The sequence below is a fragment of the Accipiter gentilis genome, chromosome 20, assembly GCF_929443795.1.
Source record: "Accipiter gentilis chromosome 20, bAccGen1.1, whole genome shotgun sequence".
Lineage (NCBI taxonomy): Eukaryota > Metazoa > Chordata > Aves > Accipitriformes > Accipitridae > Astur > Astur gentilis.
The window spans coordinates 11,366,223-11,386,291 of record NC_064899.1 but is presented as its reverse complement, the minus strand read 5'-3'; the positions used below and the strand labels follow the sequence as shown (position 1 = coordinate 11,386,291).

The 20,069-nt window shown below is 41.8% G+C and overlaps 1 protein-coding gene across 3 annotated transcripts in view; it reads left to right on the top strand.

The window, feature by feature from the left end:
- DROSHA (drosha ribonuclease III) overlaps positions 1-20,069 on the top strand; it is a 1,047,543-nt gene that overhangs the window by 72,065 nt on the left and 955,409 nt on the right. For 2 of the 3 annotated variants that reach the window (XM_049823744.1, XM_049823743.1), the window contains one exon: positions 1,122-4,023. In XM_049823744.1, the coding sequence (XP_049679701.1) occupies positions 1,122-1,252 (131 nt within the window). In that variant the 3' untranslated portion in view covers positions 1,253-4,023. Of the gene's footprint in view, positions 1-1,121; positions 4,024-20,069 lie in introns of those variants that run through there. The other variant, XM_049823745.1, reaches the window with a different exon arrangement.

The window sequence follows — 20,069 nt, the reverse complement described above, 5'->3', positions numbered from 1 at the left end:
GCCAAGGGACTCCTCCCTGAGCAGCCTCAGCTGAATTCTCTCTCGGTAGCCAGCTAGAGAGCGAGCAGTCCTTTGCCGAGACATCTCCCACATTTGTTTATGGCTTTAAAGGTCAGTGTAGTAACCTTTTGCGTTCATCTCAGACGCAGATAGGTAGCCAGTGCTGATCCCAGAGCTCTTTGTGATCCCAGCAGGATTTACCGCCAACTGCAGGCTGTCAGGTGCTCTACCACCTCTTCGTTTTCTGATGGCTGGAGGGTCCAGATCGTTGCAGCACAGAGACACAGATGAATGTCAGCACCCTGGTCATTCTGTCAGCTGTGCGCTAAATTGAGAGAAATTCTGATCAATTCTATAAGCTGGGTTTACAGCCTCAGTTCTAACTAGTGTACATACATACCAGCCAATAGACAAATGTCTGAAATCAGAAGCGTCCATCCCCCTAGCTATTTCTCTGTCACCTCAGCCTTGTCTAGTCTTTTAGCTAGTCTTCACTCACCTATGCTCTTAGACTACTCTGTGGCTGTATTCTGGTACATAGCCAAGCATTAACTTTTTCAGGAACAGATTTTACTACATTCCATTTTCCTACACTATTACTTTCTCATTAGGAACCCTGCCATAATGTGGGGCATCTAGTGGATCCTGCGTGGTCTAAAATAATAATAATCATAATAATGGAAACATCTGTACAATGCTTGGAAGCAGTAGCTCATACTTTTTGGAGTGCAAACAAGACAAAAAAAGCCCTGACAGCATTGACAGTAGCCTCACATTCGTTTTTCAGTATCGACCACCTGTTGCTAAGGGAACAGAATGTAAAATCCAGGTAATACCTGGCCATGTTGCTGTACCAGGATTTTGTATTTTATTTTTGTGAGTGGATTAGATTTGGCAGTGCTTTATAGCAGGGGAAACAGATGTGGAAATCGTAAAGAAACCAAAGTCTTATGACACATAGCCCTGGTTTACTGTGGATTATTAGAAATAAATGAGTAAAAATGGTAATAACGTTATTCCTTCCTACCCTAATATCATCAAAGTTTAAAAAAAAAAAAAGAGCTGAGGCTTTTTGTGTTACCAGTTTGTTTATTAATGTAAAATATTTCTCCTTGTGTCAGATAACTTTCCCCAGATGGCCCATCAGAAACGGTTCATTGAACGGAAGTACAGACAAGAGTTGAAAGAAATGAGGTGGGAAAGAGAGCATCAAGAGAGAGAGCCAGATGAGACTGAAGAAGCAAGGAAGTAAAAGGAGGGCACAGAAGCAGTGGCATATTTACTTACTTAATAACTCTGACTGTGGCCTATGGAGACCTAACCTAGTTTCTTGCAGATGATGAATGAAGAGTGCCTGTTGATATCAAATAGAAAATCATAATCTCTTCTTTAAAAGGTGTGTGTATATATAGTATTTCTTTAGTTTGGTTTTAAGTGCAAAGTTTGTTTGGCTTTTTAATAAGATTTGTTTTTAAATCCTTTTAATTTTTATGAAAAGTTGTGGGATTCTTTTTATTATTTTTACTGTCTTGTATGAAGTAATAAAGTATTAATTTCAAAAGCCTGTAGGAGGAAAAGCTGTTTAACCATTGTTTCCTATGTCCAAATGCTGTTTTGTCAGTGACCAGCAAAGTTACTGCATGAACTCTGCTATGGCAGAGAAAGTGTTATGAGAAACTAATTCAGCAGAGCACTTAAGCATGTACCTAACTTAAGTTTTGCAGCCGAATGTACTTCTAGACTCTGCTAAACCAGAGCCATAAACTTCAGGTCCTTTTACAAAAACTGGTACAGTAATTTAAGCAAAGAAGATACTCAGTTTTGTTTTAAATAGTGGATTCCACATCTGGAATGTGACACGGGTATGTGTGGAAGGTTGGGAGGGTTTGTCTTTAAATCAGTATTATAAAACTCTTAAAAAAAAAAAAAGAAAGAAAAATTAATATGAAGCAAGAGTGTGACAACTTTTTTCGTAGAGATGGTACTGAGTTTACATTTACAAGTTTAGTTTCATTCGCAACTTCTTGCTCTATCAAGCTGGTGTCTACTTTGATGGATTTCTTTGTTCAGAAGATACTAGTGTCACCATAATAGTCAAATAGTGTAGTAGAAACTCCATACAGGTGCTATTCCAGATAGGTTCATTGAAAACTGGTTGTATCCAAAGGAGGGCAGAATTTGTCCCCAAGGTGTGGTTCAAAGGTAGCATACAGTTTTAAGTCATCCAGTTCCCTTGATTTTTGGTGTCTGTGGCTTCTATTAGACAGATGGATGTTTCTTCTATAAAAGCTCTGAATGGTACCAAAAGTGGAACATCCACTGTGTCTGTTGGTGGTTTTTACCACTGACTACTAGCTTCATTGTAGATGTTGGTGTGTTGTTCGTACTTTCAATTTGCCTGCTTCAAGCTGTTCGTTTCCGTTATGCTGAGTTCTAAGTTAAAACAGTCCCTTAGTATGTATCACGTAGTCATTTCTCTTTCTTTTCTGCTAAGTGAAACAGATACAACTCTTGTTTTCCTTAACTGCACCTTCTTTTCCTGCTTCAGATCCTTTTTGGCGAGTCATTTACACATCTTTTCTGATATAAGTAACACAGATATATGTCATAAGATACCAGGCAGCTTTGTGAGTGTGGATGCATGAGTCTGGCCCAAAGAATTCATACAGACTCCTGGGAGAAAGCTTGTGCCCAATGGCCACACTATGCTGAGCCAACTAATTAAGCAATTGTCTGAAGCACCTTTCTATAGGTGTGCGATGGGCCTCCGTGAAAGCACTTTATTGCAAGTGCCAAAGCAGATAGACACAAGTGTAGCTCGGAAGTTCAGACTACCCAAATGTCTTCCCAAAGTTTCACTGCTGAGCTAATCAATACGTGTATTTTCATAAGCGCATTTTTGTACACATGCAATGCGAGATGCACTTAAATGTGTTTTTTTTAAAACTTGACCCCACAGCACTACCTCACGTCTTCCAGCTTCTATGATTGCCTTTTTGTAATGGATTGATGCTTTAAATCCTTTTCAGAGGATGAGAGAAAAAAACCAACCACCACCTGTGATTTAGAGAGTGATAATAAACCATTAAAACATAAAGGGGGGGATAAAAACAAGATAAAGGCAAGGAGCTGCTCTCTGCTGGATGCTGCTGTTCTCTGACTTTTGAGAAGTGATTGTAACTTCTTATAGCTTCAGTCTGTAAATAAAAAGCTGAAATGCCTCTGAACAGCAGCAGGCTTGGAAAGCAAGCAGCAACAACTCCCCTACCCTCAAGTCTTGTATTTCAAATTCTTTTGTATAATTGGCAGTGTGCTTCTACCATGAAGTTGAAATGGTGCCTTGGTAGATGGTTATGGGTAACTGTGTACACCATTGTTTTATTTTTCCCTCTTAACTGTGACCAGATTCATGTGTTCAACATGTAGAACGTGCAAGTGACTTCATTTTCAGGTGTATCGTTGCTTTGCAAATTTCTCTCATCGTATCTCTTATCACCAGAGTACCCCAGTGGAATTGTTAGCTCATAGTTTAACATTACTTCCATTCTGCCTATACATCGTTTTGCTTTTCAGCTGTAAGAAGACTGTGAGCTTATTCATAAGCATTTGCATTAAAATAGATTTGAATTTATCAGATATGTTGTTTGGGGGGAGGAACCCAGAACTGTTCTCTTTTCTTCTTTGGCCCAGAAATTGCTTGAAAACGAACAGACTTTTAAAACGATTTCTGCATTCCATTACTACAGTTAATGAATTTTAGGTCTTCCTCAATAAAATGTAGATGATAACCATTTTTTCACGAGTGGACTATTTTCCCTTTTTTAACTGTATAAGCGTGGGCTAGGAAGATTGCCTGAAGAAATTTTGTTTTCCTTGTCTTGAGGGCAGAAAACAAAATAAAAGGTAAAGAAATTCATGTTTCCTTTGTCTATGTCAAAACAGCGGTGTTTTTCTGTGTATGCACTGCCTAAAACCAGCGGGTGTGAATGTTCCTGGTAATTTAAAGAGATGCATAGAATGTGTAATGTGAGCACAGTCCTTAACACTTACTAAGGAGAGAAAGTTGTTTCTTTAAGTTGCCTTAAATTTGGGAAAAATGATTGCTGAGCTCATGCTCAATCGTCAGTTGAACAGCTGTAGTTTATAACTAGGCAACTCTGGCTGCTTTTTTGGAAATGTGAAGGTGTCTCTGGCTTATTGATAAAGTACGGTCCTCTTTTGCTTGCTCCAGAGCCTGATCTGTTCTGACCTAGAGCTTCTCATGCAAGATCCTTTGACTTGATTTGGGTACAAGTAGGTGAACGAAGAACAAGACCGAGATCTGTGTGGATCCAGTAGATCCTGTGAGCGCACTTTTTTTTTAATGTGCATATGTGCAGAGCATTGAATAGACTTGTAGCTCATTTGATGAGCAATTTTAATTGAATTCACATAAAATTCATCATTGTTATTTCCAGAGCCTAAGTTTGCTTTGTAAGATTTCAGTTTCTGGAAGATTTTTTAACAAGCGATACTCGGAGAACCATGGTCTCCAAGACTGTTGTAAATATTGTTGCTAATAAAGTTTTCCAGAAAAGACTTCAGGCATAGTTGTTACTCGCTAAAACAATTTGGGAAGATCAAAAGGCAAATCCTGATCATCTGTCTCCCTACTTCAAAGACTCTGATTATACAGGCTACATATTTAAATGAAGTAAGCTGTTCACTTGTAAAGTTTCTATTTGGTGGAATTTTGGAAAGCCCTGTAAGAGCCTAGGGAGTTGATCATCTACGTTGTACCGTTGTGCATTGTCTTTGATGGGGGTGGTCTTGCGATAGAAATTTCTGTGACCCCCCCATGCATCCCACCCTGCTTCTTCCCCTTCCCACCCCACCTCCTGGGTTATGTATTTGTCATTGAGCATTTGAAGTAGTTTTGCCTAAATGGGGACTAATAACCAGAAAGTGGTTCCTGTTTTGTTCCGTGAAGCGTAGTGAAAACTTGCAGTTGAAGTGGGCTCTGCTGTCTTCTGTTGCCTGCAAGCCTAAACGCTTAGCTCTTGGAATGACTGACATATTATCGTGAATAGGCACAGAAACGAAATGTGACATGTCTCATCATTGGTTGCTGGCAATTATTCTTGGCCAGCGAGCCATGGTGTCAGGGGACAGGCATTCTGGATTCTGCTGTCTGTTCTTTCATTCACAGTTAAGCAAATGCAGTGAATAACCTGCAAAGCAGCTGCAAAATATACTGGTGGCTGCGTAATGAACTTGCGTTTACTTATTAGACTAACACAAAAGAAAAATTGCCATAACAATATGGTAGGCGGAGCAGGGAATCGGATCTCTCATCTGTCATGGACACATCTCAAAACCATTTATTGTTATTGCAGAGCTGCTCGTTAGACCATCTACCACTGAAAAATAGGTTAACTCCTTGTATTTTGAAGACATAATTTCTCTTTGTATGAAGATGCTAGTTAAAATGGATTGTAAATTTGGAGATGTACTGGTCAATTCAAATTATAGGCAAGGTAGACGTTTTTATTTTAGTGAGAATGGCCTTTCAAAAGTATTTCATGACTTTTTCTTCCCTCATATTCCAGTGTATTTTGTGTTCCCAGCTTCAGTTACAGATGGTGTGTTTCTTAGCAAATCGTTCATGTTTATGGACATACGATGTCTACCTAGCAATGTAACGTTAGGTAAGACCATCTATCACATGTCCTTAGTGTTTCTCTGGGTTCCCCTTTTAAAGCAATTCTCTGTCTGTAGAAGGAAAGAAGGGTCAATGAATTCGCGCTGGTCTTTTTTTGTTTTCCTTATTTTTTTTCTCTTCACGGTAGCCTGCCTTGTTGCTGTTGCAGTGAGTTGCTCAGCTAGAGCAACTCTCTGAAGGTTGCAGGAGAGAAGACCATCCCAGGCTCTTGTGTCTGTGCTTCTGCTCGTAGGCACGTTCTTGACCTGGAAGGTAATGAGCAGAGGGAAAGGAGCATTGCGTCTTGCTGACTGGAGTGCGTTGGCTGGTATCAGCGTGCTGAAAGATCTGCCAGGGTGTCAGAAAGCAGTGCAGTCAGAGAGGCTGACCCCGCAGCTGCAGCTGAGTGTATTGGCCAGAACAGGTGGGCTGAGTCTGTGAAGAGAAATTAAATGAAATATCTCCCCTGTTTTTAAAAAGTCAAAAGACAAGGACTACTCAAAGACGAAGAAAAGAGTGACGACTTCTCCAACTGTCCTGGATTTTTTGTTTCTATGCCTGGTTTATTCAGGTACCCTCAAATTTCACAGATTCTTTCTGGGGTCCTAAGATAAATAAGTTTCGTGTTCCATCCACTCAGATTCCCCTATCCGTCAGGGAGCAGGTTTACCTCAGAGGCCCTTTTCTTGACCTGCTTCCTGCAGGTTGCAAAGGCAGCACCAAATTACACCCCAAACCTCGCTAGCTAGGTGTATTTCCCTTTGTCTAAATCCTCACCGCATTCCTCAAAAAGATTCCAAACCTTTCATAAATAAGTGTATAAATGATATACCTGTGACTTACAATACGATCATACCTGAATGCCTCAAGCATGTGATTCTGTCGCTATTCACAGCACCTGTGTGGCAGGAATAAGGGACTATTCCGTTGCTGAGAGATGAAAATAAGGACAAAATTGTCACTTGGGTCCAGGCTTCAGGAGGTCCGTGGTAGGGCAGCGATGCCTCACCCAGCGGATGCCTTGGTCTGTGGATTAAGCATCGTCTTTTCTTTGAAAGCCTGCTACATTTCTCTTTCCATGCCTGAGTGTGTCTTTGAGAGAGAAAAAGAGAACTTGGCCATGCAGGCTGGGCACTGTCACCCTCATCCCTTTTTCCTGCGGAGTCTTGGGAAACAATGATCGAGAAGACCTATCTCTAAAACAGGGGACTCTGCCATGAGAAGCCAGAACCCAAAGAGCGTGTTGCTTGTACACCTTTTTGGAAAAAGTAAATAAATAAATAAAACCTTCCACTTACAGCAGACATTTCAAAAGTAATCCATTAGCAAAGGACAGACTCTTGAGCTGACAAATTGTGAAGTTTTACTGCTGGCAGAAGCAGCTTGTACATCGGTGGTCCAGAAGTGATGCAGCAGTGATGAGTGAGTGTTTGTCACTGGAGGTAGCTTGTTACTTTATTTAAAGATGGGGATGGTGGTCATGGGAACCCATGGGACCCCACTGATGCAAGCTGAGCCAACATTTCTTAAAAAAAGAAAATAAAAATTACTTCCCTGCAGAGTTCTTCCTGTCATTACTTCAGCCATTTACTGTGTCAGAACAGTTCTGACATGGTGACCAGTTTTTGCTGCCAACTAGCATTACAATTCAAATATTGCAGCTCTGTTTCCAGAGGGATACTTGAACTGGCAAACAAAAAGCAGCCATCTCCCAATCCAGCAGCACTTGCAAATGCTAATGTTATTCAATATCCAATTATATTTTTTTATTAAAAAAAAAGAAAAAAATCTAATTAAAATTCTCCAAGATAAGAATTTTTAATGACTTCATTGGGCAAGTCATCCAAAATTGCTGCTCTTACCTTCTGTTCTTGTGATTATAAGCGTTGTCAAATACATGAGAGTCTTTGAGCTTTGTCATCATTAAGAAAATATAAATATCATGCTATCCAAAGGAAAAAATAAGAAAAAAAAAACCTATTTTAATCTTTGATGTTTAAAATTCCTGTCACTCAGCACTGTTGTCTTCTTCCAAAAACCAAGCCAAATATTTCAAATGTTTTCCACCTGTCAGTATGTGTCAGATTTTACAACCAATATCCTGTCTCAGTAGGTGTCTGTACACTAACCATCGAAACCAATCTATATGTTATTACTTACCATTTTTTGAATCGGAGTTTGACCAGACATCCAAAATGGTGGGACACTGCCAACCTTACAAGCCCTCAAAACTTTCAGAGAACTGTATGGCTTTACCCAGCAACTGGTTTTCAAAAGTTCCCATTCCTTTTGCTCCCATTGCTTTCAATTTGATTTCATTTTTTTTTTCATTTTTCAATGTTTTCATTGTTTGTTTATTTGATTTTAATGTGGTCCATAGCACTACTGTCTCCTATTTCAAAGTTACCTGATCCTTACTTTTGGTTAACAGATAAGGCATCAATTCCTTGCCCACTGTGAGAAAATGAATGACCTTGAGCTCCTTGCCCTTGCAAGTCATACCTCAACATTTGTATCAGAAATCAAGTGCCAACAGCGAGAACAAAAGCTTCACTGCGCACCCATGCAAATAAAATTGGGGGGGCGATTCTGTTGGACGTTTTAAGAGAGATTGTGAGGTCTTCAGGCATGTTGTGATATACTTTTTGTAATTTATGTTGCAAATTTATGCAATTGGATTAAGTTTGGCATCTATTTCAGCTAGACATTTATACACGTAAGCAAGGAGAGGTAAGAAAAGGCAGAACTATTACCAAAAACACTAGGACAAGGCCTATTTCAACAATGGTGAGAAGCAGATTGATTTGGACAGAAAAATATATTAACAACTTTCAAATATGTACTGAAAAATACGGGGTTTCATTGTAACGTAAATACAATTCTGTGCCATGTGCTTGAGATAATGATGGCTTTAAAAAAACATTAAGAGTTGAGTTTTATGCGTAGCCAGAGCATAAATCTTAAAGATATGATATAGCAAATCAACACTTTTTATTAGAAGAAGTGAGGTGATAAAACTTCAGTAAGATATGGAGGTGGGAAATAATTAGCAAATCTGTAATAGGTATCTAGAATTTAATTAGGAAGATATTTGAATATGTGTGTTTGGGGTAAATGCAGATTTATTTATTTATTTATGAAACATCTGAAGTTTTCACTCTTTGCAACATGATACTTTTTACCAAGAAAAAAGTCTTTTCTGTGTTCATAGTTTGTTTAACAGGTATTTAAATATTATTTCTATTGTAGTAGTATCCAGGGATCTTCACTAGCGCTGGCGCTTTTCATGCCAGCGACTACGAACGCAAAATGACAGGCGGTCCCTGACCCAGAAAGGAATAGAAAGCAAGCAACGGCTTACTCAAAGTCACCGAACAGGTCAAGAGTAGAAACGAGAACAAAACCTGCGTCTGCCAAGCCCCATCTGAGGTTCGTCCTCTCTTCATACCGTATAGCTACTTATTTACAGCATTTAGCTTTAGATACAGTGGTTGTTTTATTTCTGCGTTAACGTGGGCGTTTTAAATCTCGTGCACGGCAGACTGGAATGCGGTTTTACGTAGTCTCATAGGGAGAGGCGGCGGTGTACTGCGGCAGAGCCGGCGCTCGCTCCCTTACCGCCGCGCAGGACGAGGCAGGTCTCTGCTCTGGCTCCACAGCCAGACGTTAATGGCTGCTGTTTTTTTAAGGCCGATCGTATCCTCGCCAAACCCATTGGAGGTTGGTATGGCTCTAAGCACGTACGATACACTTCCAGCGCGGTTACAGAAGGAAACAAGCACCCAAACGGCTGCGCTCTCGTTTCTGCAAAGTACTTGGTTTCCAAGTGCCTAGGCAATTTCCTTGGTTCCTTGAAAATAAACTGTTGGAGAACTGTTCGCCTTCCAGAAACGGCCACAGACGGGCGGAGGAGGCCGTGGGTTGACGCCACTGAGAGAGAAGAGCATCCCCTCTTCTCAGTCGTGGGCTGCCGCGTGTCCTGGCTCCCGCCGGAGGAGGATTAGCGGCCGCCAGCCCCCGTGGCGGCAGTGGGAGGGGGAGGTCGGGGGCAAGACCCCTCGCCGCGTGCTTGAGCGCAGTCCCCGGGCTGGGAGCAGCCGGCACCGGTGCCGAGGGCAGGCTGGCGGGAACGCAGAGAGTGGCGAGAGCTGAAAGCAGAAGCAGGACCGCTCTCTCTTTACAAGCCGTGGTTTAATCTCTGGCCGAAGTCGCGTTTCCCGCGAGGCAGGAGGAGGAGGAGGAGGACTCCCGAGGACGGCGCACGTGCAGAAGAGCTGGGTTGGATCAGACGTTGCTTCTGTACCGTCTGGTAATGGTTATCTCGCAGCTTCCCAGGCTTTGAGGGGATTTTTGCCTGGTCCCACCCGCGGACGCCTTCTACGGACATATGTGCGCGCAGACGTGCGTGGAGGTAAGCGGCCGAGGGGGCGTCTGCGTATAAAGCAGCCTGGGACTGCGCCAGTGCGGGAGCGAAGGGGGCCCAGAGAGACAGCAGCACGACTGCCTCGCCTCGAGGCAGAGCTGTCATTCCTGGCTATAGGATTGCTTTGTTTATTCTGTTTAATGATACTGACCTTTGCCTTGAATAGGTTGGCCTGTTGCAAAGCTAGGATTTCTGGCCTTTTGGGACTTTAGCTGTTTGGAAGAGCGAGGATATTTTTTACTACATTGGGTCCAAAGAGAACGACTTCTGATGACCCAGCTGCCCTTATAACTCACTTGCCCTTTACCTTTTGACAGACGAAGTGACTTCAGATTTAGTCGTACATTAGAGAGTGTCTAAACTTGAACGTTCTGGTAATAAACGGTGTCTTATGGCAAAGGGAAATCGAAAGGTGTTTTGAAAATTCCTATTTCTGTTATGTATTGCATATGCTTCCTTGGGGGAAACTAATCCAGAATTTGTACTGTGAGTTTTCGAAAGGACTTATCTTGAAAAGTAGAAAAAAAAAAAAAAATTTAAATACACTGGAAGGAGTATTGCCTCAAACTGTATTGTCTTCTACAAGAGATCTTACGCCAGTGTTACTTTATCTGTTTCTTTACTTCATCGGTTTCTCTCTTACAACGTAAGAAATTGTCCCCAAAACTTATTTGATTTTGGGACCCCCGGTCTGATTCCACAATCTATTTTAGCTAAGCGAATCCCTCAGGATTGGCGCAGAAGGATTCACACCTGAGATGTTTTGCAGCACATCATCAAATAGCCTCCTTCGGTTTTCACTCCCGAGACTTGTAGTGGCCCTGGTCCTGCAACGCTTACGCCTAAGATTAATTTTAAGCACGTGACTGTCTGTTGAGTTGAGCCCATCAGCTAGGATGGGGAACTCGCGTCGTTTTGACTTGCGTGTCATCAGTGGCGGCGGCTTTGCAAGCTCCGCTTGTCCGTACAGCCCTCCGCTGCCTGCGGTGGGAGCGCGGTGGTGGTCGCAGTCCAGAGACCCGCAGGCTGCCCAGGTGGCCCAGGACTTTGGTTAATAGTCCCGTAAATACAGGAGACACAAATCCTGTCCTGTTTGCTTCCCCTCAGCTGTACTGGTTCTACTGGGTGGAAAGCAAGGGGGGGGGGGGGAGGTTTTAGTACTTTTTATGGTAAGTTAAGCAGCACTCTTTCTGACTTCACACAGGAAAAGGATCTGCTGAGTAAGAAAGTGCTAATTTCACATCGTTGTTTTTCACAGTACAGCTACACGGTAAGTACCAAGCCCAAGAGGAACGAGAGCATAGTCAAATTAATGAAAAATAGGTTATGATGATAAATTATTCAAGTGGATAAAATCACTTTGGATTCGGAAGATGCTGAAACTTAAGGGCCAGATCCTTTTCTGGTATAAAAACTTTCAGCTTCATCACTTTCAGGGAAACAGTGGGAACTTATTCAGTTGAGAACCTGACTATGATTGGCAGCATAAGCAATCATTTAAAACTCAGTGGCAGGTATTTCATCTACTTTGGGTGACAGCCATAAGGTGAATGTTTTAAATTCTGACATGGCATAGCCTTTCTTTCGAGTTCTGTGGTGTGATTTTAAAGGAGATGAGATAAAAGCCGTGCCTCTCTAAAGGTACCTTTTCTGTGATGTTAAAGGAAACAATGTAAAAATATGCCCACTAAATAAATCATCAGGGACTTTCAGAATAGATCACATCCTTCTGTCTTAAGACTTGTAATACAACTCAAGATGTTCACCTTAACTCGGTTTCTTTTGTTCAGCAATTTTTCCGTACAAGGAGGCATACGTAGAGAAGGCAAGTCCGGAGGAGACGCCCCATCAGAAGAGGTTCCAGTGTATAGAGACAAGAAGCTCCTCTTTTGACTTCTGGCATGGCACTTCCAGACGGTTAATCCTCATTGATCCCTCTCATGTTTCAAAGGAGGGGATAGCAGAGAAAAGACTGAGCACTGCCACTTTGCTGAGGATGAATACCAGCAACCTGGGAAAGTACTTGGCTCCGCAAAATAGCCTCTGTTTTTTTAAGTATCTTCGCCAACATGCTGGAGGAGGTGTGCTGATTGGGCTTCTGCTGCTCTGGGATGAATTTTCAGTAACATTTGTCTCTAGCTTGCATGCACATAAGCATGCAGAGCGGCGGAGGGAAGCGTGGGCTGGCACAACAGGCTTTTAAGGACCGTGCCTGAAGTTAGAACTCACGGCATGTTGCAGCTATAGAAAAAGAAAATACCCCAAACTCAAGAACTCCCGGAAAGATCCTATACCACGCTAAACTCTTAAGGTTGAAACGCATCCTACCAAATAGTAGACACTGAAGTCTTAGCTGTGGCCCCTAGCTCCCTGCTGTGGTAAGTGGAGAGAGGAGCCACCGCCTCCAGAGACTAGTTCACGGCTTAGGCAGGATGAATCACCCACTCTTGTCTGAGACCCGAAGGGTGACAGCTCTTTTATCTTTCCAATTAGTCCAATGCCCATAGTTAGATACGTTGAATCTAGGCTTTAAACATTTGCGGCATGTAGCTGTAACAAGACGCAAGTGCTCAAACTGAGCCAGCGTGGCGTAACCTCCTTAACACTTTACATAGCCCTTGCTGCGAGGATGCTTCTTTATCCCCAGATGACTCCTTCGACCATCCCCTTATGTGCGGATGTGAGGAGGAGTGACAGTTCCTCCAAAGTGAGAGTATTTTCAGATGTCAAGAAGCTTTATTTTTTAACGTGTTTAACCATATAAAATCCCCGGATATTATACCTCGTAAATGAAATGAGACTAATTGGAAGGAAGGTAATGAGAGAGCGTTCACAGAGGTTACATCCCAAGGTCTGGTCACCGCTATGGAAAATGCGGGAGAGGGGTAAAACCTGCAGTCTGCTTTGTTCCTTTAGCACCGGCTTGCATACTTGTTAATTAACCCCAGCAAGGGCGGCTTTCGAATGGCAAAATGAGGAGAAAAATGTTAAGGGACTATGAACTTTGTCTTTCCTTCCTCTCCCCTTCGCCTCCCGTCAGCGTCCCTGGGCTGGCAGGAGCTCCCTACTGCTCCGCCAGCCTGCCCTTGATCCACGGGAGTGCTGCGGCTCCAGCCGGCTCCCTCTGCGTTACGGCCACGCGCTGGGAAATTCAGGTGCAAGTGCTTTTCCAGGAAAAACTTAAGGGCTACTGAGACACCACAGAAGTCCTTTTGGCACAGGTCATCAAGGTCATGTAGGTGCCCAAATCCTTTTAAACCGCGAGTCAATCGCCCATCTGCAAAAGCAGAAAATAGCACTCCTTGACCTTACAGTATTGGAAGAGTAAGTCTGTTACGGGGTTTTGAGCACTTGCGTACAAAGATGTGGAGAGTTGTGCGAGGACTTAAAACAGACCGTTGAATTCGAAAGCTGTCTGTGATAGCAGAAGTGGAAGCTATTGTACTGACTGCACGGTAAAGGGTCCAAATGGCAAATTTATGTTCTGGATTACTTAAGCTTGAATAGAAGTATAAGGTCTCATTCTAAACTCAATCTGAGTTGATAGGATCCTTCCCTTGACTTTAATAAACATCTATATTGAGCTGGAAGTTGAACCTTGAAATGAAACCTTGGCATGCGAGTAACTGAGACTTTAAAAGCATGAATTTACAGTTTGTCAAAATATCAAGGAGATAGTGCTGATGAAACAACATCTATGCTGTGTACTAAATCGTAATGTGCTTAGTGAAACACAGATGTCTCTTGAAAGAAAAGACCTATTGAAAACCAGTCCTGTGTTGAACAAGGGTCATCCATTTGCACAGCTTTTAACAGTCACCTCTTACACCTGAACAGTTACAGGCTCTCTTGGAACGTGACAGAATTTGAAATGCTTGAGGCAAATGCAACTGAAGGAACATACAGTCAAATCAGTGCTCCCTGTGAAAGAAGCATCTGTGTCTATATACTGATTGAAGGAGCCGGATGGAGAGGGAACAAAATGATGAGCTGAGGAGATGCGGTGACTGAAGTATAACTGATGAGAAGTCAAATAAGATTAAAAAAAAAAAAAAAAAAAAAAGAAAAGAATAGCACTGATGTCAGCTGTCACAAAAGAAAAAAAAAATTACAGACAAGCAGGTGTAATGAGAAAACAGGTACGTTGCAAGTAACAGAATTTGAACACTGTGCCAATCTGAAGTTGATTAGACCATTGTGGAGAAAAATCATAGACAGGGTGCTAGGGAAGATTTTCTTCTTTATTTCATCTCAAAACTTAAATTTTACAGATCTGCTCTCTTCATCATTTTATTCTTGATCCAGTGTTCTCAAATATGTGCATTAATTGCACCTCAGCTACTCTGAATTTTTCACTAGCGTAATTACTCTTAGATTTTTGTTCATGTTTCGCCTAAACTTTTTCTTTGCTTGCTTATGGCCATTACTTCTCCTTCTGTTTTCATCTGAGACTTGGCGTAATTTCCTTCCTTCATTTACATTGTTACCTTGAAGATATTTACAGGCTATGTTCATTTTCCTCCTGAGGCTTCTCTTTTCCCCTGCGTTACTCTTTTCAGTTCCTTTCTTTTTTCTTCTCTTTCCCTAATTTGTATGCTCACCATCTTTTTCTATCACCAGTACAGCTAAGCATTTTGACTAATTTTACATGTGATCTTTTTCTCATATTTTTCAGACTAATATTTCAGTAGCAGAACTGACCTTAAAATGCTGTGAGGGACATTTTCACAAAAATACTGCATAATAGGCTCTCTTTTATCACACCCTTTTGTGCTTTTAATGTCCAACAGCAGCAAACTTCTTGTATTGCTAAGCCAGCTGCCGCAGTTACGAAAAAAAAAAAAATCTGTAGCCTTCATTTTTGTCAAGTAGGACTTTATATTCCAATTGCTTTAGTTTCTCATTGGTGCATATATTATTTGCAAGCTGCCCAGACTCGCATAGGCTCTGCATAACTTGTGGTACATACGCGAGTCTGGTGCGTGCATTTGAAGAAGCAGGCAGAGTCTGTGCTCTGCAGTGAAAACACAAGAATGGCATTCAGTGTGCGTGTCCTGCTTTGGACGCTTTTCCGTTTAAGAAAAGCCAGGTCAGGTTCATAGCTACATTTAAGCCACGTAGATGTCTAACAGGATTTTGAGAAGTGACTAGGCAGGCTGAGTTCCTAATCCTTAATTTCCTGATTTTACCGTTTCACACCTGAATTCTTTGGACATCTGCTACCTGTGCTTGTTAAGTTTGCTGGGATGGGAATTGTCATTTTCTCTGTGCAGTGCTGAGAACAGCAGAGCCCTGCCCTTACCAGTTGGTTCATCAGCAGTACCAACCTGAAAACACCTAACAGTAGCAAAACAAAACCAGAGCAATGCCAAGGGGCCATTGCAGTGGGGATTAATATGAATTAGAAGGAGCCAAGAAAAAGAGAAGACGCCGTGCAATCAGTTCCTCTGACGATGAGGGAGTGGAGACTTGGTGATCAGAAACATCTCGCTTAGCAATTCAAGATGAGGCATTGCCTTTCTATTCTTTGCAAATAGACCGATTACAAAAAAAAATCCCCAAATAAAGAAATAGGTTGGATGTATAAAAAGTGCAAGAATGTATTTTTCCTTGCAATCTCTGGCCTTATATTTCTTCATAAAGATTATCTAATAGCGGGACAGCTGCAATCTGAGAATGTGTCTGCGCTGGCAATACGGTGCCAGGGAATGGGAATCTCAAGTCTGTCAGAAAAGAAATGCGTGTAGCAACCCACGAGCTGGAGAAGATACAGCTCCTTTGCCCTGACCCCCCTGTTGTCACTGGCTGCTGTCAACGGGAGGGTTTGGTTGCAATGTTGTGAGAAACCTTAGGCAATCTCACACAATGCAAGTGAGAAAATGACAGCCCTCTGATGATGCGGCCAGTTTTCCTGATCAGCGTGATTGTATGAGAGCGCTGTACTTAGTTATATCGATTTGTCTCTGAAAGCTCTTTCTGCCACATAAATCTCATCGAAAATCTTTAAAGATCTTGCCTCAGAAGGCCACAGTGTTTTCTTTCTCAGTAAACAGAAGCAGACCCAGGAATTCATTTCTCAAAGTTTCAACTAGAACGGTCCATTTATGAGGCAGGTCCGAATGCATCTCTGTTTTACGTTTTGAAACCTTTAAAAACAGCGCTGCACTTTATGACTAACCTTCACATCTAAGCGGTACTACAAAGAGCTGTATCTATCTCCTCTCCCTTTCTTTCTTAGTTGGAGAGGCTTGAATAAAGAAAATCACTTTTCATTTAGATGGGGGAATTTGAAGGAGCATTGTGCTTATTGTAGCTCAAGCCTTAAGTACAATAGGCAACACGTTATAAAGATACTATTTGTGCCACTCCAGTTAAAAAGACTGTTAGTCCTTCCCTGATGAAATTTTTCTTTTAGAGTAACTAAAATGATTTTAAAATAATTGAAGATATTTATTTAAGAATCAAGTCTTTCAACTCAGCCAGAGCTAAGGAAGCACAGAACACAAATTCATACTACTTCTCCGTAGAATTATCAACAAGTTGGAGTCATAAAGTGTGTCTTTATCCCTGGCTCATCTCTTCATGTATATAGAAGCATATGTAGAAGTAAATACGAGAAAACACAAGTTTGGTTTGGTTTTTTTTTTCCCCCGACAAAAATACTCTTTTGAAAAAAGTGATTATTGAGTCTGAATTATCTGTAACACAGAAAGAACCGCTTTGTGTAAACACACACACATGTGTGACTTTTAGGCTGTTCAGTTACAAAATAGCTTGTATGATGGGGCTATAAATGTTTCAGTAACACTAATGTTTGGTAACATTATTATTTTTCCCTCTTTAATAGCCTGGTCAATTATTCCTTGGCTTGCTCTATCGCTCTGCACAGATACAGCCGTCTGTCCAAACACTGTAATAGGAGACTGGGGACTTCATTTCCTTCTCCTCTTTTTCTCTTCTAAACAAACTAACTCCAAGACCTATTACAACCAATATATGCCAAAATGTCATTTGTTCATTTAAACTGTACAGCCCAGTGCAACTTAAATATAATTACAGCACAGCAGAACAAAGCTAACTTCATAAAACTGGGACATGGCAAGCAACATCTGATTAGACAAGCATCCTCCTACAGGTACAGAACCACGGCAACAAAGGAGGGTATCGCGTTAATCCAGGATGTAATAGGAAATTAAACAGGCTATCATTTTGTCATTTATTGCAGAGGAATAAACCAGTACATTTGTATGGAGCCAATTTCTAAGTGAGCACTGTAGCCATCCCTGCAAATGGAGCAAGTTTGCAAATACGGCATTAATTGTGTTGATGAACCCTGGCCTAGAGTCTGTTCATGTGTTTGTGAGTTCTCTCCAAAGCTTCTTTGTCTAAGTATTCTTACTCTGACTTTATGGTAAATGACTTGAAGTTGCTACAGCAAACAGATGAGAAATCTAATGCAGTAAAGCGGCAGGGTTTCCGAGGACTGGAAAAGGCACTGCCTGACAGTACATGTAATAATTTTGTCATGAGTATAAACTCTCGTATCTGCAGCATATCAGTGTGTCTTTATAAGCGTGGAAGTGTTTTTTCAAATAACAGTTCAGACCGATTAGAGTTTGAATCCTTGTCCCAGACTTGAAGAAAAAAAAAAGCACCAATCTTGCCCAGATTTATGCACATTTTTCATTTTATGCACCAGGACCGGTGCCTTTAGTTTCAGTGAACTGACAGACTGAATAATCATAAAATACAAAATAATTCAAAGTCAGTTTCTGAGCCCCCATCACATCCTAGAAATCAACTCCATGTTTTTTGGAGCAGCCTTTGGATTTCTGAATTCCCCTTGATCAGCTCTGGTGTGCCTGCAGTATTATTAATGGTTCAGGTTTATGTCCGCTAACCTCTCGCGACAGTCCACGTTATATTTCTGTCAGGAGCAACGTTTCTCCAGCTGACCCTCAGCACACCTTTCTGTTTCCTGCAGCGTCAACCCCTTTTGTCCTTAGGTGAGACAAATACAGACAATTCTTCCTTTTCCATGGCTGGTACTAAGTGGAAGGAGGTACTATGGAGGAGTAGGAAGAGAGCACTAGCTACCATTGTTTTCATAGGAAAAAGGGCTTCCTAAAGCTACTTTCTGGGCCTTGCTTTCAGTGTGGGAGGAACCATATGTGTCTCTTTCCCGTACTCAACACCCCTCACACCAAATAAAAAACGTGCCTTGTTCCCTAAGGAGCCTAGAAAGAGTTCTGGTGGCCTCTAACTCACTGCTGTTCCGAAGAGATTGGGCAGTGGGAAGGCAGACTAAGTGGAAAGTGTTTTTCCTTGAATAATCAAAACATCTTCTGGAGTTTGAATTTTCTCACTTCATCACAACAGTAGCTCCAGCAATGACAGGAATAGCTCGTGTGCTGGCAGTACTGCACACAGAGAAAAGGTCTTTTGAACTTTACCAACGATTAAGAGGTACCTAGTGAGTGCCCTGAACTATGCGCATCAGTAAAATGTGAATAGTCCATTCAGAATTGTAGGGGTAAACCAGAGCGTGGGCTGAGTACCCGGCAAGGTTTCAAAAGACAAGATGGAGTAAGATGGTAAGACTGAGTAAGCATTAGCATAACAGCTTTGTATGTGTATAGTTAATAGCGTAAATGTTTATGAATATCTGTAGGCTATCTAGAGGATAAAAGAAGGGATATGCAAGAATGGAATAAGTTGCAGTTCAGCTTTGGTCCAGCTGGTCTAGAGGCTGGGTAGGCAGGAGGGGTGGTGAGAGCTGGCACAAAGCGAGCTCTGCCTGCAGCGGGGACGTGGCCTTCCAGGGGGAGGAACCGAGAGAGAGAAGGGAGACAGCTTGCAGAACTTGATGTCGTCTCAGCTGACATACAATGAGGGGATTTTTTTAGTTTTGCAAAGTAATAGTTCAGGGGCAATAACATGAAATGCTGAAGTCTTGGCACAATGTTTCATATATTATGATCCTAGTGCCAGAGACCTTTGTTCACAAGTGGTTCTTTTATTTCGTAGTCCTCAGGAGCAACATCGATAATCTGAGTCCCTTTGTCCTCTGCTGCACTTCATGCTGGTCATCAAACAGTTAACCTGCATTGTCTTTCAGGAATCCCATTTCACTCCTGCAGAATCAATGATAAAATTCCGACTGCACAAGTGAGTGAGCCCATGGGCCAGGTGGATATTTGGCATCAAAACATTTGAAAGGCTCTTTCTGCAATAAAAAGCTATATGAAGTATTTGTTCTAAAGACAAGTACCAGTCTCTTGTCTCTAGGGCATTTGTAATCAATATTATATTACGGGTTGATTAAATACCAAGATATTAGAACGGTGAATCTCAAAGTGTAGTTTTGACTTTTCTTTGCTACTCAAAAACAACTGTAAAAATTGCTTAGAGAAAGGTTGACAATACCAGAAAACAGCAAAATCAAAATAGCATCATAGTTACTATTTCTGAACGTGCAACCTTGGCAAGGGAGAAACACTCATCATTGGATCGGTACCTGGCAGATGCTGTGGGTGGGCAGAATATTATAAATTTGTGGGATAAATATTCTGCCCGTTTACCCTGCGCTTTCTGCAAGTAGATAGTAGAATGTGTAGAATAATTTCTATGCACAGCTTCTTAGACTAGTATCCAGCGTGTGCGTAAGACGTGGGTGCCTCTCGAAAAGCTGGTAGCATCCACTTGAAGCCAAATAGAAAAGTTGAAATCTGTTGCCTTCACAGATATGTGATAAGGGATGCGTCTGGTATGGGAAACTCTAGATTTCGTGCGTTTCACACTGACAAAAAATGGGTAAGCAAGAGAACGAAGGCCATGTGAAGAGGCATGGCTAACCCAGCCGTCACTGGGAGCAGTAACAGGTGGCTCGGTCCTGTTGTCACTGGATTCCTTTTATCCCTTTAGACTTTCTGCCTTTGGCAATAGGTATTAGGTTCATGTCCATCT